Source organism: Oenanthe melanoleuca, chromosome 9, assembly GCF_029582105.1.
Source record: "Oenanthe melanoleuca isolate GR-GAL-2019-014 chromosome 9, OMel1.0, whole genome shotgun sequence".
Lineage (NCBI taxonomy): Eukaryota > Metazoa > Chordata > Aves > Passeriformes > Muscicapidae > Oenanthe > Oenanthe melanoleuca.
Genome location: NC_079343.1, coordinates 24,217,410 through 24,244,035, shown reverse-complemented (window position 1 = coordinate 24,244,035; position 26,626 = coordinate 24,217,410). Strand labels below are relative to the sequence as shown.

The 26,626-nt window shown below is 36.5% G+C and overlaps 1 protein-coding gene across 4 annotated transcripts in view; it reads left to right on the top strand.

Annotated features, from left to right (window-relative positions):
* ATP13A3 (ATPase 13A3) overlaps window positions 1-26,592 on the top strand; it is a 56,597-nt gene extending 30,005 nt beyond the window's left edge. For 3 of the 4 annotated variants that reach the window (XM_056498477.1, XM_056498475.1, XM_056498476.1), the window contains 23 exons: window positions 1,017-1,196; window positions 3,906-4,063; window positions 4,729-4,917; window positions 5,820-5,881; window positions 6,452-6,602; window positions 6,693-6,809; window positions 7,812-7,829; window positions 7,916-8,069; window positions 8,155-8,275; window positions 9,428-9,552; window positions 10,414-10,592; window positions 11,045-11,167; window positions 11,251-11,330; window positions 12,010-12,052; window positions 12,150-12,259; window positions 13,074-13,170; window positions 14,065-14,137; window positions 14,934-15,111; window positions 15,787-15,974; window positions 16,406-16,494; window positions 16,692-16,772; window positions 20,472-20,561; window positions 22,030-26,592. In XM_056498477.1, coding sequence (XP_056354452.1) covers window positions 1,017-1,196; window positions 3,906-4,063; window positions 4,729-4,917; window positions 5,820-5,881; window positions 6,452-6,602; window positions 6,693-6,809; window positions 7,812-7,829; window positions 7,916-8,069; window positions 8,155-8,275; window positions 9,428-9,552; window positions 10,414-10,592; window positions 11,045-11,167; window positions 11,251-11,330; window positions 12,010-12,052; window positions 12,150-12,259; window positions 13,074-13,170; window positions 14,065-14,137; window positions 14,934-15,111; window positions 15,787-15,974; window positions 16,406-16,494; window positions 16,692-16,772; window positions 20,472-20,561; window positions 22,030-22,230 — 2,807 coding nt within the window. In that variant the 3' untranslated portion in view covers window positions 22,231-26,592. The remainder of the gene's footprint in view (window positions 1-1,016; window positions 1,197-3,905; window positions 4,064-4,728; window positions 4,918-5,819; window positions 5,882-6,451; window positions 6,603-6,692; window positions 6,810-7,811; window positions 7,830-7,915; window positions 8,070-8,154; window positions 8,276-9,427; window positions 9,553-10,413; window positions 10,593-11,044; window positions 11,168-11,250; window positions 11,331-12,009; window positions 12,053-12,149; window positions 12,260-13,073; window positions 13,171-14,064; window positions 14,138-14,933; window positions 15,112-15,786; window positions 15,975-16,405; window positions 16,495-16,691; window positions 16,773-20,471; window positions 20,562-22,029) is intronic. The other variant, XM_056498478.1, reaches the window with a different exon arrangement.
* Window positions 26,593-26,626: the final 34 nt, after the last annotated feature.

Here is a 26,626-nt window from a genome sequence, read left to right as displayed (position 1 = left end):
GAACTTGATACAGTGCTGCATGACTGAAAGTATTAGTTTATACCTGTGTGCATGCTTACTTGCAGTATGTTTTAGCAGAAGTGCATATGTTTGCATTGTTTGAAATGTGTATGTTCTTACAATTAGACATATTCTGAAGTACTTATGTACTTGTGTCCTGCTTATTTGCAACAGTTACCTGATAGTGCTTGGAAACTCCAAAAATGAGTGATGGTTTCTTGTTGGAAAGATTTCCTCTTGATAGTTTGTCTTCATGCCTCTTGGCTTGGTGTTCTCAGTGCAGATGGAGTACTGAAGCCTGCTTCTTTAGAAAATTTTTGCTCAAACTTTTTAGTTTCTTCCAAAAATGAAGGTAGTGAGTAGAATGTTTTACTGTATTTAAAACAACAAATTATCTCAAGTTGTGCCTGCATATGCTGAAACCAGGGATCCAATGTATTTAAAGGACAGCTTTAGTGACTAGGATGGACTTACTGTTATTCCTACGATAATTCCTACTGTCCAAATTGACAGTCTTTAGAAAACTGCAGTTTAGAGATTGTGTTCTATCATGTTCAGTTTTTCTGAATATGCTTGATCTTCTTGATGCTACTAGCAACTGATAAAATTGATTGTAGCACTAGCTTGAGTGCACTTGGTCACCAAAGGAGCTGAGAATAATTTTCTTCAGCTTCTAGTTTTTCTGGAGATGATGCTTTTCAGCAAGAGAAGGAAGCTTGTCCTGTTTTTTTGTTTTTTTAAATGAACCGTATTTTATCTCTATGAGATTGGAATTAAAGGGCACAGAAGCTCTATAAGGAGTAGAGTTAAATAGCATTTGGGTAAGGAATCTGCTGAGCTGAGGCTAATAGGTGAGAGGCTAATGAGAGACTACCTAATTACATGCTGAAAGGAAGATTACTTCCATAAGTCTACTGGTGTGCTGGTAAAGTGAGCTTATATTATTCTACTTGTAGTTGTGAATGAAAAAAATCTCTTCTTCTCTGATCTTGCTTAGAGTCTTTCTTTCCTTAAAGGTGAAAGTGTTCCTGTCACAAAGATTAATCTGCCAAATCCTTCGGAATATCCAAAAGCGGTGGGAGATGAGATCTACAGTCCTGAAGTGCACAAGCGGCACACGCTGTTCTGTGGAACCAATGTCATTCAGACCCGGTTCTACACTGGAGAGCTGGTCAAAGCTCTGGTAGTGAGAACAGGTACTGATTGCTAAGGTTATCCCTTGTTCATGTACTGCTCCTTTTTTGTAGCCATGTATCAACTGGCTGATACTGCTAAGCTTAGCTAAAGGAGTACACCCCAAATTGCTTGGTAACAGTCTTAATAATAAAACTAGATATTGGTCTGAAAATTAATAGTTGGCAAACAAGAAAGTGAATCAGTCTTCAGCATTAACTTAAAACTTACTTGAATATGTTTTTATGTCCTTTAGAGGTTTTTTGGTAATGTGTTGGCTGAACTGCATGTGCCTCTTAGAAAAGTTTTGGGTGGATAGTAGAGAACAGCTGATTTTAGCAGAGTCATTCACAATGCCAAATGTTTTTCTTTACCTGTAGTTGAGTTTGATCTATCTACAGAAATGCTAATTCTTATGTTAGAGATCTGGTGATAAATGATACAGGTAGTCTATGAAAACCGATTGCACAAACTAGTACAATTGTGGGACTCTGCTTTACAAAGATCTTCCTAAGAAAATTACCACAAAATAAATTAATGCAAGCTATAATCCAAGCTACAATAGAATTAGATAGAAGAAATTGGACTGCTTTGACTAGACTGCTACTTAAAGCAAGTTTTCCAACAAATAACTTCATCCTAATTAGCTCCTTCTTACTCTGGTGTATTCTTTTTACCATCTGTTAGTCTGCTTTAGCAGTAAAAGTTCTGGTTTTTTTTTGTTTTATTCTCTTTCTTGAGGTTTTTATTAGTCTTTTCTTTCAAAGAGATATTTGCCTTCCCTTAGACACATCTGCCCTTTGATAATATCCATCTCAACTTGTTTTGATTCTTAAATAAATTTTATGTGCCCTATTGGTGTGCAGGGTGAGCCAAGTAGTAACAGGAATGAACTGGTCAAGGCACGTTACTTCTGCTCTGCAGGAAGGACAGTACTTTTTGTTTTGAAGTGAGATACCATGGTCTGTAACTCTTACAAGGAGCATTGCAGTTGCTCCCAATGCGCTGAATCTTGCTGCCCTGACACTGGAAGTTGTGTTTAAAAATTTTTTTACCCATGACAGGTCTGAGTTAGATCCTGTTGTAAACAGGATGAATTCAGCTTTATGGGTTTAATTCAGGTTTTTGTATGGACAAATGTGGTTTTCTTGCTATGGTTATGTATAGAGAGAAGCAAAGTGATGCAAAATTATCTGTTCTCCTGTTGGTTCACAGGAACAGAGAGAATTTCGCTCTCCATAGAACAGGATAGATATCACAGCACTCTCAGCTTCTTGCTCCTAAGATGTTTGATAGTAAGAACTAAAGTAATTCTCACACAGTGAGATAAAAGTAAAAATCCCCTTATAGAAGGGAGAGAAATTCCACAAAATTGAAGGTACTTAAAAAGATGTAGAAGAACAGAACTCAATATGGTTGTATGCAAAGGCATGTAGTCCTAATCTTGTCATAAACCAGGATATAAGATTGATCTGCTGGGACTATACTCAAAGTACTCTTCAATTTAAACCTTTAACATGTTTGATGTTACAGCTGAAATACACATAAAATGTATTCCTTTCTTTCTTCCTAAAACTCAGGTAATGGATGTCATTGTGGCTCCTATTTGTAATTGAAAAGAATTCAAAACTGGTTATTTTGCTTTAGAGAACAGAATTGTCCACTAAAGTTATCTGTATATCCACTGTATTCTAGGGACACCCCATGAGGTTTTAATTTATTGTTTTGTGTAAAACCATGAAAAAAAAAGTAGAACGTAGTTCTGATTTTTTTTTGACCACTACATTGAATTACAAATCATTCCTTGCTAAATACTCAAGTACATACAGACATGGTGAACTTCTTTGAACAGGCTCATAGTTTGTCTTCTGCAGTAGCAAATTCAAAGCCTGGAGGCTTCATGGCTTTTCATCTTGTGATGAGCTCATCTGCTTTGAGTGATTCCATAGTTGCTCTGTTTTGGTAGAATCCTATATGCCAAATGTCAGAGTGGAGGTCTCAGCCTTTGCTGTGGTGGTGTGCAGATTGAGAAGCTGTCAGGGAGCTGTCACTAATGCCAGAGGACCTGACATTGATTTTGAGGCTGTAGTAATAGACTTTGAAGTCTAAGCAGATAGAAAATGTTTTGGGCACACAGAATTGGGCAGACAAAAGTTCAAGGAGGACCTTGGGATATCTGTTGGTTGTTCAACTGTAAGACCTTTAGAAGGATAGTCTCCTAGTTGTCAAAATGCCATCAGGAGGTGCCTTTCTCCAGAAGATGACACTCTGCACTGCAGTTTTTTTCTGCATCTTTCATTCTGGCTCTCAAGGGAACTTATGGAGACTTGCTATTTAAGTATTTAATGTTGGATTCTGAATATCTTCATCTTCTATTTTGCAAGGACTGGCTTTATTAGACAATAAATATACCCACTAGCTCTGCACTGCAAGGGACAAAATGCAGTACAACAAACTCTGCCAGGCCAAACCATGTGAGGATTTGCTGCTGCTGCAGAGGAGGGGTTTATTTGTATCACCTGCATGTCCTTGGCGTAGGAGAGAAGCCCTTAGTATGATGTGCACATATATTTTTAAAGCACCTTAATTACAGTGTTGCAAAACATATGCTATGGATATTAAGAAACAGTTGTAATGAAATTAGTAGCTTAACGGTTTTATTAAGATTTTTAATATATTTTAATAGCTTTGCTTTTGTTTGTATTTTTAATAACTTATTCCTTTACTTCTAGGCTTTAGTACTGCTAAAGGACAGCTTGTTCGTTCCATACTGTATCCAAAGCCAACTGATTTTAAGCTCTACAGAGATGCTTATTTGTTTCTCCTGTCTCTGGTGGTCGTGGCAGGCATTGGGTTTCTTTACACAATTGTCCATAGCATCTTAAATGAGGTATGTTTTAATTTCTAGTCCAGAACTGCCTTATTTTAGAAAAGGGGTGACCATGACTTCTGTTGCACTTCAGATGGTGTGAAATTATTTGATATAAAATGAAAAACCTTTTGCTCTATTTTGTGTCATTGAAATGAGACAAGGTTACTGAGAATAAAAAAATTCAGCGCAGAAGCAGAATTTAAATATCTTACAGAGAAATTTGAGTTTACTGTGGTTTCTCTTGACCCAATTACTAGATTTTTATCTTTGTTATATATAAGATTGCCATCTGACTTATATACAGTTGGAAGAAACAGGATGCAGCACATCTAAAACATGCTGCAGGCAAAAAAATCCTTATCCAGGAATAACCTGGTAACTGTTCAGTTTTTTTGTTTGGCTTTTTTTTCTCTCAAAAAATTTTGCATTATTCAGCTAATGTTTTAAAGTACTATATTTCCAGGGGGAAAAGTACAATTTTGAAGTTATGGGTTGTGGATAATTTAGGACTGTATTATTATGGTTGCTGATGGTGGGTGAAGATGGTGCTAAATTTCTGGGCAATCCAGAACACACTGTACTGGGGAAAACAATGTGTGGGTTTTGCTCTTGGTAACACATTAGTGGAATAGTGAATCTGTAAGCAGTGAGTTCTTGTTCATTAACTCTGACCTCTGTTGCAGGTTCCAGCTCGTACCATCATCATCGAGTCTCTTGACATCATCACTATCACGGTGCCTCCAGCACTCCCTGCTGCTATGACTGCTGGCATCGTTTATGCACAAAGAAGATTGAAAAAAATTGGCATCTTCTGCATCAGCCCACAAAGGATAAATATTTGTGGCCAGCTGAATCTTGTGTGTTTTGATAAGGTTAGGTGAATTTTGAAAGCTTGCTACCTGAGGGGTGTTTTTTCAGAAAAGTGAGGTTGTATAGACAAGAAGAAAAAAACTCATTATTTTTCATGTAAGCTAGCTCATTTATGGTCTGTTAGCTTCCAGTATTCAGTGTTTACCATCTGTTAACTCTCTTAATTTAATCTTCTCTAAAAAGTTGTTGTAATTGAGCTGCTTTCTTATCTCAAGACTCCCAAGTCCCAGCTTACTACTGGCACCTCAGAAATGTGAGAGTTGAGGCTTACTAAGAACTTTATTTAGCACACAAGCTGCTGAAAAACTCAAGTGTGAAGTCAGACTTTTTCTAATTTTCATTTGCTTCAATGAAAAGCTGAGTGAGAGTATTTTATTAATTGTTTACCAGACATGACTGAAAGACAGTGATGCTTCTAGCCAGAATTCTTTGCTGTTGCCTATTTCCTAGATAAAAATTATTTTCCTCCTTAGATTTTATCTCAAATAATAATAACTGTATTATTTCAACTGTAAGTATATTTCAGCTACTGTTTTAACTATGTAAGATAGTACTAATAGTTTAGTACTCATTTTCCATTATCCCCAGTCCCTGAATATTAAGATGATGTGCTATCATCTTTGGATTTTAAAGGTCTGTTTCATTTGTCCTGTCTCCAGTGAAGAGCATGACTGCTTTGAATGTTTTTCAAAGTTATTTAACAGATTTGGAACTTAATTACTACCAAAAAGCAAGAGAAATACTGTATTTTCTGTCCTGAAGTCTTGATTTGTATGTGAAAACAAAAGAAAATATATTGTTCAAATGTAATTTGCTTAAATAGCTGTTAATTTTTGCTTTGCCAGAAGATAATTAGTTTCTGAAGGCCTTTTCTTCATGCCATGCCCCTTGGTCTCTTTTGTAGACTGGCACGCTTACTGAGGATGGCTTGGATCTTTGGGGAATTCAGCGAGTGGAAAATGCTCGGTAAGGATGAGCTCAGAGCTGATGGCAAATATGATACTCAGCTTCAGCAGAATAGAACAGAAAATTGAGTGTGAGCTCATATATGTTTACATTTTTGTGATGTGCTATAGGAGTGCCACTTAAACTGTGGTTTAGGTATAGTTGAAGTTACAACTTCACAGGGAAGCTGAGGTATTTGTTAGAGTCTGAGACCTCATCACTGTCATACTGCAGAACTGTTGCAGATACTGTTTCATGTTTCTTTAATCCTGTCCTCCTAAGTGATGACTTTTCAGGTTGCTAAAATGAATTAGCTTAGCTAATTAAGTTAAGTACTAAGTGATAAGAGGGCTTTGTTAGAGATCAAACTAGACAGGGAAGGAAGGAGCACTGCGTGTTTGAAGGAGGAAAAAGTTGTGATAGTTTCTGAAGATTCCAGCCCAGAGTCTTAATTTGTTTTCTGTGATGTGTGAAAATACAAGTGAAAGGACTTGTGTAGTCAATTTTCTTCTGTTAATCTAAACAAACCTTTTGAAGTGCCTCATAATAAATAATTATAGTGCTAAGTATATTATTACTTCATTGTTTCAGTTTCCTTTTGCCGGAAGAGACGGCTTCTAGTGAGAGCTTGCTGAAGTCAGAGTTTGTTGCATGCATGGCAACTTGTCATTCCCTTACAAAAATTGAAGGGGTGCTTTCTGGGGATCCGCTTGATTTGAAGATGTTTGAAGCAATAGGATGGGTAAGTGCCATTTTTTCCCCTGAATATTGTATTATGAGCAAGTCAAAGTTAATGAATATATAAGTTAGTTGATTTTTTTTTTTAATACAGATTTTAGAAGAAGCAACTGAAGAGGAAACAGCCCTTCATAATCGAATCATGCCAACAGTGGTTCGACCTTCAAAACAGCTTTCTCCAGAATCCAAGCAAGCAACAGATCAAGAAATGGTATAAAAACTCAAAGCAATTGATTTGAATTAAACACATTTTACTGTGTACTGAGGTTCTGACTCATAAAATTGAAATGGGATCAGAACTGTGAGGGCTTTGATGGCAAAGACACAACAAACCTGTTTAAACTGTTGTTGAAGGTAGTGATTCAGTATATGCCACTTGCAAGGTGAGCAGACTGAGTGTCAGCATTATTACCTTTACAGATTGGTTATAAAGTACAGTAATGCTTTTTGAGCTTAAGCCCTTTAATATTGGTACTGTTACCAAATTCTTACTATTTTTATGAAGTGCTCACCTTGCAGCTCAGCTAAAGCGATCATTTGTTAATGTCACTTTGTGGCGTGGAATTTTTGCCACCCTTGTACCTTAGAGATAACATTAAGTGCTGAGTAAAAAAAAAAAAAACAACCAAATGTACTTAGCAGATTTACAAGTTTCTCCTAGTTCTAATTGGAAGTATTTTTAAATATTTCACAGAGGCAGATTTTAAGCATGTGAATATATATGCAGATTATCACAGAGTAGGGTAGTGGGAGAGTGTAACAAGTCAGTGCATTTGTATGAGCCGTATTTTGTAGTAAATAGAAGTGAACACAGCAGTAATTACTGTGCAATAGTTGACATCTGAACAGTCTTGAAACTTACTACATTATTTTTGGGAGGGATATACTTAGTAATTGTGACCTAATTCTGAAATACTATAGTACTTTAGTCATTTACGAAGGCTAAACAGACAGTTTAGACTGTGAAAGGTCTTGGAAATTCTTTTAAAGAAATCAAGGTCTACAGTTCTACTGTGTCTCACTTAAAGTAAAGGATGCTAAACAGATGCAGTATATTTATATTCAGCTTTTATGGAATCCATTGAAAATACAATATGACTTGATACCAAGGATGCTGTGCAGATTAATTTACTGATTTGTGTTGAAATAGTTTGTAGCTGAAGAAATACTTAAAATTGATATTTGGAGTGACTGTATTTTTTTTGTTTTTCAGGAATTGTTTGAACTGTCGGTAAGTATGCTTTTTCATTTGGCACATACCTGTTTTTCTTAAGATGTATGTGAATGTAACCTTTTCTTCCTTCCTGTATGACACAGACTGGGTATGAGATTGGGATCGTACGCCAGTTTCCATTTTCCTCAGTGTTGCAGCGCATGTGTGTGATAGCCAGAGTTCTGGGGGAAAAGAGAATGGATGCTTACATGAAAGGTGCCCCAGAAGTGATTGCCAGCTTGTGTAAACAGGAAACAGGTAAACGAGCAAATTATTTTTATTTCTTCTATAGCTCAGCTGATATATGAATATTTTATTAACTCAAAGCTTGATCTTTTCAAAGTTCCTGTTGACTTTGAGCGTGTCCTCGAAGAATACACTAAACAGGGCTTCCGAGTTATTGCTCTTGCTCACAGAAAACTGGAGTCTAAGCTTACGTGGCACAAAGTGCAGACTATTAGCAGGTAAGAGTGACTTCACTTTTTTAATAAGTAACAGACTTTAAAAGCTGCATGCTTCGAATTAATACATAGTGTGTATTTTTGCTTAAATCAATTACTACTCTTCTTCAGCTTTTTTCTGTCTTGACATACATAGTTCTGTGCATTCTTTCATTGTGCCCTGGACATACAAGGTAAGGAATTTTTTTTTCTGCAATGAAGTGAATTCAGAGGATGAGCTTTAAGCTGGAAATGAACTGGAATATTATTTTCATGATATCTAATTTTTACACAGTTTTGGCAGAAAACCTCGTCTGATTTCTTTAGTTGCATGTACTTATATCATCTGTGTTTATTAAGGATAATGGCAAGTAGGGGAAATTCTCCTATGCGTGTTTGATGCAGTTTCTTTGTCTCCTAAAGGCAGCATGCATTTTCTAATTGCAGAGGTTTGGAAAGTAGAAAGGTTTCTTCCTTCAAAGAGTAGTACCTCCTGTGAATTATTTTTCATCTGAGCCTGGTTTTGTGGATAGTGTCATCTTTCCCACAGTGCTTGAATGTGTAGCACACTATGAAAATGCCAGCTTTGACTGCGTTCTTTTGTATCAGCCCTGTGTCCAAGGTGAACATTTGGCAAAGCAGAGAAATGAGTTTTCTGGTTTCAGGTGTGAAAATCTACAGTAGCAGTAGAACACCCAAGACATGTAAATACACTGACTTTTTTATATAAAGGAAAGTGAATTCATTTCTCTACCAAATTAACTGGTGCCTATTAGTCTCACATGCCTTTGTAACAATGTAGTAGCTTTTATGTAAGGTTCAGCTTATTTGGAAAATAGAGATATGAACTCTAAACATATCTTAATATTTGGCTTGTGAATGCAGTTAGTTTTAGAGCATATTTTCTAGCTATAATTTAATTTAAAAACATTCTTGCAGAGGAAACTGAAAACTGTGCTTGAGAGGAAACATTTTCTCACACTGGTTTTCAATTAAAATAAGGGAAATAAGTATAAATTATTGTGATGGTATCTTTCGCGTCACTTTTTATAAAGCAAATTACTTAATGGTTAAAAATACACGTTTCTCTTTATTTTGATAAGCAGAAAATCAGGCTTTTAAAGTTACATCTAATAATTGTAAATCTTCATCTCTTCCTTGTCTCTTTTTCATCAGAGATGCTATTGAAAGCAACATGGATTTTATGGGGTTAATTATAATGCAAAACAAGTTAAAGCAAGAAACCCCTGCTGTACTTGAAGATTTGCATAAAGCCAACATTCGCACTGTCATGGTTACAGGTTTGTATGTAAACATTCATACTCAAAGATCCATCTCTTTTTGATCTTGTTTTAATTATGTGTATGAAGTCAAATTTTAGTGTCAGTGGGTTTACACTGTGTTTATAGCAACAGGGAAGTTCAGAAACTTGTGAGAATATTCGGACACCAATTTTTTTTGTTTTTGGGTGCAAGTTGCTTTGGTAAGCCAGAGAAACCAGAAAAGGCTTTAATTCCACTTCGTAGTTTTTTTCTCCCTGGCTCCAAGTATAAGCTACTTGGTACTGAATTGGACGATGAAAATCCTTAGAAACCTTCCAAATCAGGTGATGTGGATGTCCCAGTCTAATTTTATGATTGAACTTGCTTTGAGCAGGAAGTTGGACTGCATATCCTGAGAGTCCCTACCATTTTGATTTATACACTTTGTATTGGCTTTTTTCTGGGAGAATGTCTTAGGTCCTCGTAAGCATGCTAGATGTCTCTGCTCAGTGTTTTTCCATATAATATGTGTGTTTTAAATCACACATGTTGTGATTCTGGAATGTTTTGCTAGGCTAACAATACAGCTCTGTGTTTGCATGTTGTGATGGTGTAAAAAACAGTACTTTAAACGGCTGCCGACTTTCTGCCTGATTTTCCATATACACTAAGATTTGGTCAATAAGAGATCTCTATAGATCTCCTTCTAAGGAAGGAGGTTTACCTGGTGGGCTTTGGATGTTGTCTGTAGGCTTGGTTTGCTCTGAGGTTGGTAGTGATATGTGGGGCAGTCCTTCTAGTTCTATACAGGCTTTGTTAGCTTTTCTCTTACAGGGAATATCAGTGTATGATCTTGATTCTTTTTTGACTGAAACCCTTTTAAATGCAATTGTTTAACAGGGGATAACATGTTAACTGCTATCTCTGTGGCCAGAGACTGTGGAATGATTCTACCTCAGGATAAGGTCATTATTGCTGAAGCACTACCTCCAAAGGATGGGCAGGCTGCCAGGATCAACTGGCATTATGCAGATACCCTCACAAAATGCACTAGTTCATCACCAGCCATAAACTCAGAGGTAATATCACCATATTATGCCCTTAGTGTGTAAGCAGTTAGTTTTACTGTTCTTTTTATATTATTCCATTAAATAGTAAATCTGCTGCTAAGTGTCAGTTCAGAATTGATATACTAGTTAACTTTCAGATCTTCAAATACCAAGGACTAGTAAAGCAGCTGGGGGAGGTAGTTTTTCAACTGTGATATGACATTTGACATTTCACTTCGCAAGGTTTTTTTCCCAACATTTCAATCTATTAAAACTTCTCTAGCTGCTTGTAGTTGAAACATTAAACCACATTTTCTTAGTAATATGTGTTTTTATTGTATGAGTTGATTTTTTTCAAGTGATGTTTTTATAAACCTAGTCTTGTGTGGGATCTCTAGGAATACCCCGCTGAGTATTAGCTTGAAATGGCAAGGTGTCTGTGTAAATGCATTACAACTGGAGTATTAAATTACTTTTGATAGGATATTCCAGTTAAATTGGTCCATGAAAGCCTTGAGGATCTCCAGATGACAAAATACCATTTTGCAATGAATGGGAAGTCATTTGCAGTGATTTTGGAGCATTTTCAGGACCTGGTACCCAAGGTAAGCATTTTACTTGAGTATGGGTGCTTTCAATGGTGAACACACTTTGCCCTGTGAGCATTAAGAACTCTTCTGTCTTGCAGCTCGTGCTACACGGCACTGTGTTTGCTCGCATGGCACCTGATCAGAAAACTCAGTTGGTGGAAGCTTTACAAAATGTAGAGTAAGTATTTGCTTGAGCATAGAAAGTGAGAGGGCTGAATGTGTTTGGTGTGGTAAGACACAAAAAGTATGCATGTTGCTAGCTGTTTTATCTAAAGAAAAATGCTGGGCTCATAGAACTCCTTGTGTTGATAGATCAGCCTATTAGCTGATCTAATAGAATGAGAGTAGTACCATCTGCTGGCTAGTTGAGAAAGTTTCAGACTTTTCCTGAAGTTCTTAATAGGGAGTATGTGCATAAATTGACTAACATTTTATAAAAGCAGTTGCTTGGTTTATGAAACAAACTCATCAAATGTCTTCTGTGTATTACAGAAATATTATCAAGATGACTTCTGTTCACATTGGTCAATATGTGACTGTTGGTGTCAGGCCTTGCACCTCTACAAAACACTACATAAATGTCATTGCCTAGAGCAAAGATTCCTTAGACCACCTTGAGATGATAGAGAGCTAATTAACCATTGTTGCTTTGATTGACCTGTCATTGTCATGTTACTTTTCTGTCTATTTCCTTAAATGTATAACAGCAACAGTAATTGATTTCAGTATTAATGATCACCCATTGTTATGCAAACCTTGAATAACTCAAAGTAATATAGAAGTAATTAGTGATTTAAGCTAAGTGGACCATGGTTGGAGAATGATCCAGAATGCTGATGTCTGTTTGGTTTTTGTAGTTACTATGTGGGCATGTGTGGAGATGGAGCAAATGACTGTGGGGTAAGTATATTTTTATTTTCTGTACAGAACCATTCAGTTAAATTGTACAGCTGAAGGCAAGTTTTAAAATGGTCTCTATTTCAATGTTACCTGGCAGGCACTAAAGAGGGCACACGGTGGTATATCTCTGTCTGAACTTGAGGCTTCTGTGGCATCACCATTTACTTCCAGGACACCCAGTATTTCCTGTGTGCCAAAGCTGATCAGGTAATGCCACTCACTGTGGACTTAAATGTGTCTGTGTAACTCATTATGCATGCTCTGTTTTAGTATATATTTGATGCTGTAGGAAACCAGTGTGAGTAACAGAACAATCCGTGCATTTTAGTGGTTCTGTTTCTTTAATGAAATTACTCTGAGCAAACCTTGCCATAGCATGATTTACTATTTTGTTGTAAAATCCCTTGTCTGTGTAAAATTAATTTTTCAAATCATGGCCAAGCTTCTACACATTAGTCTTTAATCTTGTCTTAGTGACTTTGCTAGTGTCCATAAAGACTGTGTGTAATTGCAAGCAGTAAGAATCTTCAGATAATTGCTCAGCACCATACAAAGTAGAAGACAAATTTTCTAAATAGGGTTTGACCAATTTTTGACTCTAGTATTGGAAGTTAGGTCAGCCAAGGAGGAGTCTGTAGTGAACTAATGAAGTAATGCATTATCAGAAACATTTCTGAAGTCAGCAGTTCTGTGGCTGACTGTGTTCATTAAATCCATGCAGTAAACCAATACTTCATAAATGCTTGTGTAACAGGACTTTAATTCTAAAACCTCTGTTGAAAAACCACATGAAGTCCAAAGAGGACTGAAGTTAGGTTGTGGCTGAATTCAGAAGACATGACCACAACTTTTTTGTTGGGGGAAGTGTAGCATTCTGACTCCTGTTTCTCTGCATGTGTGTAGCTTGATGTCCCTCAAAGGATTTTCTGGTGTGTTTAATTGCTGCTAACATTTTGGTAGGCAGAACTTAACTGCTTGTACAGAAAGCTTTGTAGTTACATGATTGCATCTGTTTTCACAGGGAAGGCCGTGCTGCTTTAATAACTTCCTTCTGTGTGTTTAAATTCATGGCATTATACAGCATCATCCAGTACATCACTGTTACTTTGCTGTATTCTGTAAGTATTCTGTAAATACCTATGCAGTATCAGCATAATTCAGAGATTTGAAAGTGGATAGATATTAAATACAATTTATTGCAAGTCCTTTTGAGTACAGCACATGCATTCAAAAATACATTTAGACTAAAAGTATCGTTAGTTATTTGGTTTTGTTTTTGTTTTTTTTTTCCACATTAACTGTACAAAATCCATGATAGTATCTGTTTAGAAAAGGCAATGGCTGTGAAAAGAAAGTCTCTACAGTGTGAAAACCAAATAAGCATATATACAAAGCAAAAATACAGGTTTCAGTTATTTAAAAACCTTCAGTATTTTGAAATATCTTAACTATTTTTAAAGGGCAATGCATTCCTTTTATGTGAGAATTGAAAGAAACTGGAAGTACTGATTTGGTTTGGGGGAGGGGGAAGCAAAGTGGAATATTTCCTGTTCATATGATTGGTTTCACATTAGTGGCATGTGGTAGAAATCCTGTATTTTAATTTGTATTCTGGGCAAGTTAAAGGTGCAGAGTATTAAAGGACTTTTGAGGTGTAAATTTTGACAGCTGTATGAGTACATAGTTAGGCTATGGTGTTTAAAGAGCTGTAGGCCTAAGCTGTTATTGCATTAGCATGTAAGATTCAATAATATAATTTTGATTACAAACAAATTTCAATTACAAATAGCTTGTCCATCTTGAGAAGGCAATTGTTTCATACTGTGATACTTCAGGGATTGTTCTGTGAATTGTAGAGTATTCAGGACTCCTGCAGGTAAAGGAGGTCAGTTTGACAGGACACTGTCTTGTTTATAGAGTGAAATTCAAAGAATTAATTCTGTAAGAGTGTCAGTATAAATTTTTTGTGGTGTGAAGAAATTACCGATGTTTCATTTGTTGTTTCTCTCCAGATCCTGAGCAATTTGGGAGATTTCCAGTTTCTCTTCATTGATTTGGCAATCATTTTGGTGGTTGTCTTCACTAGTAAGTACTGTACTGAATTATCATTGTGGCTTCTGTGAACCACTTTTTGCTTGCTCAGATTTTCTTTAATTACATGTGGTTTTGAGAAAACACTGTGATATGCAGTGAAGATGTTATGACTATTACATCTATGCATTAAGAAACCCAAACCACCACTGTGTATTGAATTAGATTCATCTGAAATTTGTGAAATGTCCTTTTAGAAGAAGTAGGTTGTGGGCACGATCTTGGGGAACTAAGTCTTCACAGTACAGGAAGCTGGTTTTCAAGTCAAAACAGGAGTGTTGCAATATCATCTTGTTTAGATGTTTTGATTCCTTGTATTTTTACTTTGAACTTCTGTCCACAAAATGTTACACTCAAAGTATTTCCTAGTGCAGCATTTGATTCCACATGCAAGCCTAGCATTCAATTCACTGGCTAGCAGTAGAATTCCATTTTCAAATTTAGTAAAAATGTCTTAATTGAATCAATGGCAGTCCAGAAGTGAGGAGGCAAGCTGTAAGTCCTTGTGCCAGACAAAGGGATTTTGGCCAGACACTACTAATTCCTTAAGTCTCATGGCTGCTACTGTCCCCTGCCTTGCTGTGCTGCTGGGGAACCAGCCTGTAGAAGGCACTGTGGTGTTGTTCTAGGGCTCTGTGGTCTTTTCAAGGTGGTTTCACATTTGCAGTTCTGGACTAAATTTTAAAGTGATGTCATGAGCAAGCCATTCTAATCCCACAGAATGTGAACAGAATAACTCTTGAAAACCATAATGATGCAATGTGTCATTTGTTTTTTATTCTCTTTGCAGTGAGTCTGAACCCTGCTTGGACAGAGCTTGTTGCACGAAGGCCTCCATCAGGTCTTATCTCAGGTCCACTTCTGTGTTCCGTGTTGTCTCAGATCATCATCTGCCTTGCTTTCCAAACCTTGGGGTTCTTTTGGGTCAAGCAGCAGTCCTGGTATGAGCCTTGGACAGCAGACTCTGAGTAAGTGTTTCAGTGGCTCTGTGCAGGATACAGTAGTGATTGGAAAGCTATAGGCAATAATTGTTCTCTTCTTTCTTGACCCCCCACTTTGGGGAGTTTGAAATTAAAGCTTCTGTTATGGCAACTTGCTAGTCTGCTGATTTTTTCTGAAAAGTATACTAATGTATGAGAGCTACCCAGTCGCTGAAAAACAAAATTGGGTCAGAATCAGATTGCCTGGTCTAATGACTCTTCGACTTTGGGACAGTTGAGGTATAAAGTAGAAATTTATGGTTAACATCAGTTTTTTCTCTTTCATATTATAAAGCTTTTCTTTCCTGTTGGAGTTACAGTAAATCAAATTAATATTTTTGAAAATGAAGAGGTGTTTTAATTTTGGTTTTTAGATTGCAGTGTTTCTGTACCTGTCTCTGAAGTCTGTCTACAATGACAGTTTTTAAACAGTTTATATAGAAAATTTACAAACTGGCAGCATAAAAGAATATGAATCTCCAAATTCACAAAAATTGCTACAGTCTCTGCCACAGTTTGGAATTATTTCTTACTACCTGTAGTATCTTCTCAAGTTTAAGCTTTTTTACTACTGTAGCAGTTTATTCTGTCATTACTTTTGTAAATAAGTGGGCCCTATTTGCCTCTTCTCCATAACTCTGTTAATTGTTTTTTGTGTTGTAGTGCATGCAATGTGTTGGACGCCAAGAACAGCAGCTCTGCACACCATGGGAATGAGACTATTCATGATGAACATTACATAAAAAATTATGAAAACACAACTTTGTTTTTTATATCCAGCTTTCAGTACCTCATAGTGGCAATTGTCTTTTCTAAAGGAAAGCCCTTTAGACAACCATGCTACAAAAATTGTAAGTCCTTTCTTAGTATATAGAGTTCCAAATAAAACTCCCAACCAACTTGTTGACAATTCTGTTGTGCCACTTCGGAAGTAATAGTGTTGTTAGGAGATCATAGTGCAGTAATCCTCTCATAATTACAGCTAGAAATAAGGAAATATTAAACTATATGGAGAAATTTGTGTTAACAGTTGCTTAATTTGTAGAAGTATATGTGTATGTATATTTCAACTCCACAAGTGAGCCAGTGAGAAGGAGTCAGGCCTTCTCTCTCTCTCTCTTGGCTATCAGCACAACTAGTATTGCCCAAATTTGCCTGGAAGGGTTTTAGAGGGAGAAGAGAGTTTGTTTTCAGGCTGTAATGAACAGTTTTGTTAAAACTGTCTAAAACTCTTGATTGTGAGATGGTCCAATTAAAATATTTTTTTTTTCTTCTTTTACAGTTCTGTTCGTTTTATCTGTTATAGTTCTTTATGTTTTCATATTTTTCATCATGTTGCATCCTGTTGAGCCTATTGATGAATTTCTTGAGGTGAGAGTCAGCAGATCTGTGGGTGTGTCAGCTTCCTGGGGAAACTGATGGGCTGCCTTTAGGGCAAGCATGGCCCTTGCAGAGCTTTAGCTTCACATCACTGGCTGGGGAAGGGAGAATTTATAATGCTGAGTCTGTTTTGAATGTGTGTTTACTTCACATGTGTGTTTCTAACCTCTGGCAATTTGTTTCCACAGCTTGTGTGTGTGCCACCTGAGTGGCGCCTGAGAATTGTCATCATCGTTATTCTAAATGCAGTTGTATCTGTGCTGACTGAGGTAAGAAATTCACATGGAAAAAATGCTTCTCTTTTAAGTGTTTCTTTTTCAGGGTGCACTTTTGTCTTTTACTTAGAAGGTCACTCTTCACAGCATGCCAGTATGAGTGGCTGCTGTTTTCTTGTTAAGTGTGTATTTCTACAAATGTCCTTGTAAACTAGATTTAAGGTGATTTAAGACCTTCTGTATCTAAAGTGTAATTTTAAAATCTTTTTTATTAAAAAGTTGGGGCAGGGAGGAAGTTTGAAGACTTAATAATTCAACTATTTCATATTAAAATACTCCATTTTTATTTTCTGTGTTTCTTCAGAATAACAACATACTAGAGAACTATCTAAAATCCTTAGGGAAGCCCCTCTTCCTTCATTTGGATCATACTCATAATTTATTGTTCAGAATAATGCAGGTCCCTGTAACTCAATTGTCTGATATGATCAAAGTTGAGAAGTAGAGATGTTCATGCAAATCTGCTTTTTCCATCACTGGGCTGCTCTGAAGTCAATCACACTGGATGTTGACCTCTTCTGCTGTAATTCCAGAGTTAGTGTGTGCAGAAACATGCCCTACCTTTTGTCCAGGTGCCTTGTTTTTGTTTCCAAGAATCAAAGTTGGACAGATAAATCTTCCAGAAGTCTGGATTCACAGTCAGTTATTTATACCTGTGGTTAGTTCTGCTGCCTGTTAACTGACGTGTCATTTCCAACCTGAATATATTAGGGTTTCGGTCATGAGTCACTTTTTTTCCTGCAAGATGAAAAAGCCTTCCAACATTATCTAGTGCTTGCACACTACAATTATCTGTTTTTACTGTGTAACATTTTCTACAGCTTCTAATCAGTATTTCCATTGCAATGTGAGGGATTCCTATCAATGTAACCAGCATAATACTTGCTTGGATCATATAATTTTGGCCTTCAAAGAATACTATAGCATTAACAGTCTGTCCAATTGACATGGTTTTTCCCTTTATTTGTGACCTAATAAAAATTAACTGAAACAAAGATTTTTTTTCAGATACTTGAAACAAAATTATCAAGTTTTACGTTTAAAATGTTATTCCAAATAGAATTTGCAAAATACCCTCTTATGTTGCTGCCTATTGGAACATGTTTTTGTGTTTTCATATGGCAGGTGATAACTTGTCTTTTCCAAAACATGTCAGTGGACACTAATTTTCTTGGCCTCTTGTCTAGTTGTTAACAAGTTTATCCACTATTGAAGCTCCTGTGCCTTTCTTAAGTTGTCCTTTTTGTACTCTAACTCTTCCTGTGATGATTTTCCTTTATGCCCTTGAATTATTTCTCTCTTTTTTGTATTAGTGAGTTGTTAATAGGTTTTTTTACTTCCTTTTATTTGTGAAAAGTAAAATTTTATGTATATTGCTGTCTTTACCACTGAAAGAAAATAGCTATTCTGAAGCTTCAGAATCATGGCTTTTTTTGCCTTCTGATAAATTTAAAACAAACATCCTAGACAGAAATATTTTTTCCTATTCAATTTCAATTTTCAGTCCAGTGATAAAGGTTATTGAGAGAAATAAATTTACCATCTGCTTGAAAACTCCTTTGTTCTGCAGGTGATCTTGTAACTTTTATAGAATCTGGTGTTGTTTCTGTTCTGGATGTATAAGAGCTGCAGTAGAAAGTCTGTGCAGTGTGCCAATCCACATGTCAGCAATGGCTCTCGAAGACAAATGTTTCTCCTCTAGTTTAAATATGTGTTTATAAAGTTACCCTTCTGGACCTTGTTGGTTGTCACATCAGCCTGAAAACTTGTGAATTGCTACTAAGCATTACCTAAGCAATGTTATTACCTGCAGACTGTGTTCTTTCACCCACTGTTGCAAACCTCACTCTTTTTCCTATGCAGGTTTGAGTTAGCATCTTTCTACACTTCAGTCATTCAACTTTCATTAACAAAACTGCAGGGATGATTTGGCACATTTCTTTTAGGCAGACTTCCCTATTTATCTTGTTACCTGTACTCTAGTAATAAAACAGAAGTACTTACTTCTTGGAACTAATTGTTTGGGCTGTTATGCTTTGTCTTAAACCAAGTTTCTTCCACTTTCTAAGTGTAAGTCAAATGCTTTTTTATGGCACATAAGTTGTTTTACTGTTCAGCAGGTGTCCCAACAGAACTGTTGTCTAGCAATCCTCAAATCCCAAACCATGTTTTACAATGCACACTTCACTTTCTGTAACCCACCTCTTGAACTGCATTTGCCCGATTCCAGCAGTGCTGGTCTACACTCCCTAAAGCTTTGTCATGTGGTGCAAGCTCCTTGGATCCAGTGTGTTGTTTAGAAATCCCAGGCTATATCTTTCCTTCACTTCCAGTATAGCTCACTGTCTTTCTCTCCTTGTGTGCCTGGCTGGATTTTCTGCTCCCTACACTTTTCACTACAGACGTAGTGGGTGCCACAGGTCACATTCTGAGTATCTGGAAGAGGCTACTGGTGGCAGGTCCTTCCATCTTTTTAACAAGGTACCCTGTATTTCACCTAGAGTTTGTTCTGCTATTCCTCAGGAATTGTCTCTTTAAGTGTCTCATAATTATATGATACATGAGGAATTGGATCTTCTTTAGTCACACCTGCCAGTGTGACACTTCTGTGTCACACTATGATCATCTGTAGCTTTGTCATTGCTTCCACAACAGGAATAGTTTCTGACTGTGGTTGTTTTCTGTTCGTTTTCTGAAATGCTCTGAAAAGCTTTTGCTCCTTCCTTGTGGGTGCCAGACATGGTTCACAAAGCATGCAGATTCTTTCTACCAGATGATAGAAAATATTGCACAACAAAGGCAGATCCTACCAGCTGTTCCTCCTTACCCCTGATGCCTGGTATAGACATGCTTAAACCAGACTGGCTTCAAAAATGAACATCTAACAAGCTGAAGATTTGTTGGCTGATGCTTTAAAAATGCACTATCAAATTCTGGTATATTATAAAATCATAAACATTATGAAAATGTGTTACAAAAGTCTGACTAATCAGCTCCCCATTTTCAATGGCAGAGGTTAGTCAGATGTTAGAATTGGAATCTGTCCAAGGATCAGAGTTGTAGGCTCAAGGCCATGGAAGGTACAGGTTCACACCTGTGTTGTCAGATTTGCTCAAAGCTCCTGAGTCTGCCCACACAGCTTATGAGGATAACCAGATATGCTCAACATCCTGTTCAAGTTCTGCCCTCTTTTAAAAACCTGAAATTATACCTACCAAATTCCTTCATTCCTGCTGGTGGCTCAGCTTTGCCACCCCACTCCTGCTTTTCTGAGAATGTCAAACAGACTGTGTAAAAAGCGTAGCTCCAAAATGAAATGCACTGTAATATGAAAGATGGTTTATGGGGAAGCTGCTCTAAGCACTCGTGTCTTGATGTGGTGCTTCACAGGTTTTTAGAGTATTGAAGCGTATGTGTATTTATGTTTTTTACCCATATCGTTGGATGCAGTTTTGGTCATTGTTGCCATTGATTTTAGAGTACAGATTCATAGTCTTAAATTTTGAGTGAGCACTTTAATAATGAAAATGTTTATCACAAAAGTACCAACAAGTAGCATAAGCTCTCCATTTTGCTTGCCACTGAATTAGTTATGCCTAACACACTGTTTCAGGTTTTATTTGTAATGTGCACACTAACAACAAATGATCATTAGTTTCTTTAACTCTTCCCGCTCACTGTAATGTCTCACAGAATGTCCTCCTTGATATGATCCTTTGGAAGGTTGTGTTCAATCGAGACAAACAAGGAGAATCTCGCCTCACCATACCCCAGCCGCCTCAGGTTGGAGACGAGTATTTTGCTGTCCTCATTTGAGTGCATGTGGATTAATTTGGTTTTGTCTCTTATCTATAAGTGTCTGTTGCCTTACCTTTAGCTTAAGTCTACTTAAATTAGATTTCTGTAACTGGAATATTGAAAGCAAAGGCTTCTGGGTTTATATTTTTTTCTGTATTGACGCTTTTAAGAGTTTAGTGTGTGTGCAAGAACTGTGAAACAAACCTAGAGTATTGCTTTAAGACTTTTCTCACTTCATCTGTAGTTTCCACATTAGCAAATTTTATTTGTGGTGTCACAAGTTAGCATGCTAGGACTGGGAACATCTTGATTTGCTTAGAAGCAATTAAAATAATTTGGTTTAGACTTTTAGGTCATTGTCTGAGAGCAGTAATTTTCAGCATGTACAAATGAAACAAAACAAGATGGCAAATACAAATACACTGTTACTACTTCAGATAGTCTAGGACACTGAAAGATTCTTCAGGTGACCATGAATTTTGGTCTGGTCTGCCCCTCTGATGTTAATACATGAAGGAAATCTATGTGAATACCATAAAAACCAGCTTTACTTTAAGCCTATTGGCTTATTACTTTTGGCTGATTATTATCCATTTGTGCTTGCTAGAATTACAGTGGTTTATATCTCAGCACTAAATTTTATTAAATGTATTCACTTCAGATTTACATTTGTCCTTTTGAGGCTGCTGTAGAACAAATTGTTTTGTGTTCACTGAAGACTGAAAACTGTGCTCACAGCTCACATTTGGTTCAGTTCAGCAACTGATAGACATTTAGAGCTTGATGAAAACTATAGAATATATTACCGTTAAAATGTCAGCCCTGCAGACTATTGGTGCTGTCTGAGACATGAGAGGGATTCAGTCTCAAGAATGAAGAATGGTATTTCTCCTCCCCAGCTAATTAAATGATATGCATTTAAGACTGGGAGAGGAAACACAGGAAGGAGGACTTAAGTTTAATAATTTGTGTCTTTTTAAATAACTACTAATACCTGCACTATTTAGATTTTACATACCAGTGAGTTAAATTCTGCTACTTTTGTCTGACTGGCTGCCTTCAGTTTAACAATTATAAAGTGTTTTGGGAATTTGCTTTTTCTAGATCAGGCTTTTATTCTCCAAGAAATAATCTATTGTTCCCTGTTCTATCTGTGATTATTGAAATGATTTTAAAATATGCATAAAAACTGTTGGTGGTCTTAGATGTTACAATAATGTGAAATACTTGTTTTTTTCTTAATGTTTTTTGAATGTCATCACTACCATAGTATAGAAGGGATGACACAAGAGAAGAATTACTGTACCACAGGTCCAATCCAATGTGATAATGAAATAAGAAATTAAAGACTGAAATAATAGTCTTTCTTCTACTGATTTACTGTATTGTTGCTGACTTTTTTTTGTTGTTGTTGTTATGGTAATCCAATTTTCAAATCTATTCATTTCTGCAGGAGGCTGGGGACCGCTGTGGAGTCTGTTTCCTTTCTTCCCTGTTTGGTTGTAGAGAGAAGACACCAAAAGCCAAGTATATGCACCTAGCTCAGGAACTGCTGGTTGATCCAGAATGGCCACCAAAACCCAGGACAACAACAGAAGCAAAAGTACCATCATCCCAAGAAAATGGTTCATATCAAATCATCACTGTAACGTAGCAGTGGATCTTGGTGGCATGTATCTTTAGTAGTATTCAGAAGAATGTAATTTTAAGGCTTTATTTGAAACTGCAGTGTGCTAAATGTCAAATTCTAATGCAGATATTTCCAACTGTTTTGTCTCTCTGAAAACAAAATTCAGAGCCAGGTGTCTGATGGCTGTACATTTTAAAAATGTAAGTTACCTTAGGCAGAACAAAAATGATTGTGTTTCCTACCACCTTCTTTCAGATTTCATTGTTCCTAAATGAGATGCATTTGAAGGTTTAAACTGCAGGGCAGTTAAAACAGGTTCACATTATTTGCCTGGAGTATCTTAATAGTTGTTCTAACTTGCTTATCTGGGCATGTGTTCATGTAAACCCTATGATGTGATGGTTTCATGGCTGTGCTAGAGGTGCATAATAACCTTGTCATGGTTTTGGGGGTTTGTGTGTTTGGTTTTTTTGTTGTTGTTGTTGATTTGGGTTATTTTGTTTGTTTAGTTGTTTTTTATTTGACTGATGAAAAGCTTTGTGCCTCAGAACGGTTCTGAAGTTTATGTGTGTACCTCTAAGTTTTTCCCTATTAGTAAGGAGTGTTTCCATGTGTAATGTTTGGGTTCTAAGTTCAATTCTTTAGTCTGCCACAGCAAGAATTGGGAATGCTGTAGAAGCAATATGCTCTGTCTTTAAGAAATAAGCACATTGCTTTCATGTGGATTCTTGACTTCTTTTCTAGCTAACCACAGGGAAGGGCTTAGGTGGCCTCCAGGGGAGGAGCCATTTGGCTACACTCTGAAGTTTCTGGACAAAGAAGGATGGAGAATCTAAACACTTTCTTCTATGTCATGTCTTATTACATTTAGCTATGCATTTCTCCATAGACCTTGCTTTTTCCGGCAGAAGGGTTGGATTATCCCTTTGTGGACCATGTTTTATTTGTAAATTTAAAGATAATTTTCTTATATGCCTTGAAGTAATAAGGCTAGAGTTACTGCTGCAAGGGATATGGGAGTGGAAGGGAGGTTTATTGTCACATGCCCACACGTGGGATTTGTGCACGTTAAGAGCAGAGGCATTTCAAAGAGTCTGCCCATGTCGTAAGCGCTACATGTAGCTGTATGAAACAAAATTAAGAGAAAATGGAGCTGAAGTCTGTCTTGCTGCAGAACTATAAAGCTTATGCAGATTTTATTTATTAAGAAAAAAAAAAGAAGAAAAAAATAAAAGCTTGTATCACCACTAATGCTGCTTAAGCACTAGGGGTAGCCATACATCATTTTGCCATGAGGCAGTATCAGAACACAAGACCACTAGAAAAATAGGTCTACAAAGAGGTAGAGGCAGACAGCACTTTGACTTGCAAATTTGAAAACTTTTTTTTTTCTTCTTTTATTCTTTTGTAACCACAAATTGCTTATCTCCAAACCATTGTCAACTTCATAAATATTTGGAAATGTCTTCCTCGATGTCTTTGGGAAGATGATAAATATTGAGTCTTGATCAGTCTATTTTTGACCAGGGGCAACTAGCTGGTCCAGACACCTCCAAGCATTGGGAGGGGATCTGGGGTCTGAAGAAGTCATGATTCTGTAGAGATCCTTTAGAGAAGGAAGTCAGGTCCTTTAGAGTACTTGTGGAATGAGGGCCTCAAACTCACTGGCTGGCTGGGATTGTTTTAAAGTGTGCATGTTCTGATGATGGAATTTGAGGTTTTGATGTTAGGGATTTTTTTCTTTCTTTTTTTACTTTTTTTTTTTTTAATTTTCTGAGTTGTCTGGTTTTGTTCTTTTAAATTCCTGTGGATACAATTCCATTCCAGCCTTGTTTTAATAAGCAGAATTTTTCAGATCAGGCCTAATTCCCTTGTGCTGTTCTGTAAGGCAGTATGGATGGGGTGCCCTGCTGCTTATAGAATCATTAAGGCTGGAACAGACCTTCAGGATCATCAAGTCAAACCATTAACCATGTTAATGTCAATCATGTTGTGGCTTCTGCAGTGTTGAATATACTGTGCCAACAGGGAATTTAAAAGTGGTGCTAAATGGTTTGGAAGACCTTTTCCTAGAACTTGGTTGTTGAAGTTATTGCTCCTCCTAAATAGTATGCATATGGTGTACTATCTTCCAGTCCAGCTGTCAACTCTTTTCCTGATTTCTGTTGTTGTTGTTGTTTGTTTTTGAGGAGTGGAGCAGGGAGAAAGGGGGAAGTGGTTTTCTTAGCATTCATTCAATAGAGCAATGTTCTTATTATCCTGGCTTCATAAGGTCATAAACATCGAACAACACTGGTAGCTTTTAAAGGGTCTGCAAACATTGGATGCATTAATTAGTCATGAACCTGAGTCAGTTGGCTAATTTCTGCCAATGTTGATTTTACAAAACCTTTGTAGCATGGAATAACTGATGAAGAATAATTCTTAGCTGCGTAAGTAGTATTCAAATCTAAACAAAAATAATATTTTATTTGAAAAATATTGTGAAGCTATGCATCTTGGACCTGGGAGCTGTGACTTATCCTTAAACGCATAAGCTTCTGCTTTCCTTTTCATTGACCATTTTAGATTTGCTGTTTCATGAGAACTGAAAGAAAATATTTGTGTCTTTCCCTTTTATAGGCTTTTCTTAATACTCTCCTAAACTGATAATTTTTCTCAGCTTGTTTGGTTTCTGAAGCTAGTTTTTCAGTCTTAATCTAGTTTATTAGACTTACTTAGAAAGTGAGGAGGAAACAGCTGTATTAAGGTGGACTTGTCTTTGGAGAACATTTTAGGGAACAATTACTAAAACAGAAATTGCCAAGTGTCTCCACTTAACTGAGTGACAAATGACTCATGAGCATAGTAAACTTGAATGTTTTACAAATGGGAGCGTGTTTCCTCCAGGTCTGCATTCAGGGTTGGTAAAAGTTCCTGAGGTTGCATGCTTGAGCTCTGACGCTTTGTCAAGAATAATAAATCAGCTTTTCGGAGAATCTGTCTTGTTATTGCAAGTTCAGCCACAAAATAAGCTTTTGCATTTTCTGCAATTATTGGGATTTATGCCTTCCTGCCCAAGATCTGAATTTGACCACCTATAATTTTTCTCATTTTCAGCAGTTTAGTTTTTCTGGTTTTCAGAAATGCAGCAAACTAGATCTGCACTAGTGTATTCAGTTTCTGTTTTGAAGTAAGATGAAATTCATTTTGTAGTGAAAAAAAATCTCTTTCAGTGTTCATCTTGGAAATCTAAATTCAGGTGAACAGACCAAGTTAGTGAGCTCCACTAGATACTGGGTAGACATTTTCTTCCTGCTGTATATTTTGGCCTTATGTTGAGGAGTTTGATTTATTATTAAATTATTTGTGTATGCAGACTTCAATCTGTATGTATTTTATTTTGATGTATTAGGATTTGTAAATATTACTGATTTTTAAATATTATTTATGCACATACTTAAAGGACTGGTCTATCCAGAAAAGCAGTTGCTAAATAATAAATGTTACTTTTTAGAAATAAATTACAAGATCATGAAATTGTATATCCCTCAGGGTTATTTTTAAAGTTGTTTTCTTCCTTTCCCTTCAGATTCAATTAGCAGTAACTCTAGTTTCATGTACTATAGAACTAAATCTACTGTAAAAAGAAAATGCTGCAAATAATGCTTGAATAGAAGCGGCTGAAAAAACCCACAGAACTGACTGTCCATATTCATCGTAACTTTAAATTGGAAACTCTTACTGTTGCACTTTTTAAAAAGCTGTTGGATTTTAAATTATATTTATTTTTTTCTTTCTTCATGAAGGTTGTGCTGAACAGTCATCCCAGATTGGGTTAATAATCCTGTACTGTATATGTGTATATGCAGTATAATACTAAGCAGATGTGGAGTCCTTTTTATGCTGCAAATTTTTAATGCTTATGTTGGTCATCACAAAATGAGAGAGCTCAAGTCCTGTAGGATTTCTCCCATGAAATTCTGAATTGTAAACTTAGGGTTTTGTATGTCTAAGGGAAAGCTGTGGGTTTTTGACAATTTTTAGAGTCTTGAATATGTTGATTTTATATACAGTAAAGCTTCAGGTTTTTAAAACTATTTTCAACAAACTGCAACTTGTTTAATAATTATGTGAACCAGAAACTACTTAGTTTGTCATTAATTCCTCAAGCCTAACACAGATTAAAATGTTCATCATTACAGCGCTCTCTAGAAGCTCAGCTACCTTTTATTTTTAAATCTGAAATGATACTACATCTTTGTATTTAAAATATGTATTGCTGCTCTAGAATGGTACCCTGTTGTCAAGAGGCATACATAAATAACTGTACAATAGAATTGTAAATAGACTTGTAAATCATTTTTGTGACTGAAGCTCTTTGAAAATAAAATTTAAATGAACGGATTTTTTAACTCTTCTCATTAGTTTCATGAAATTG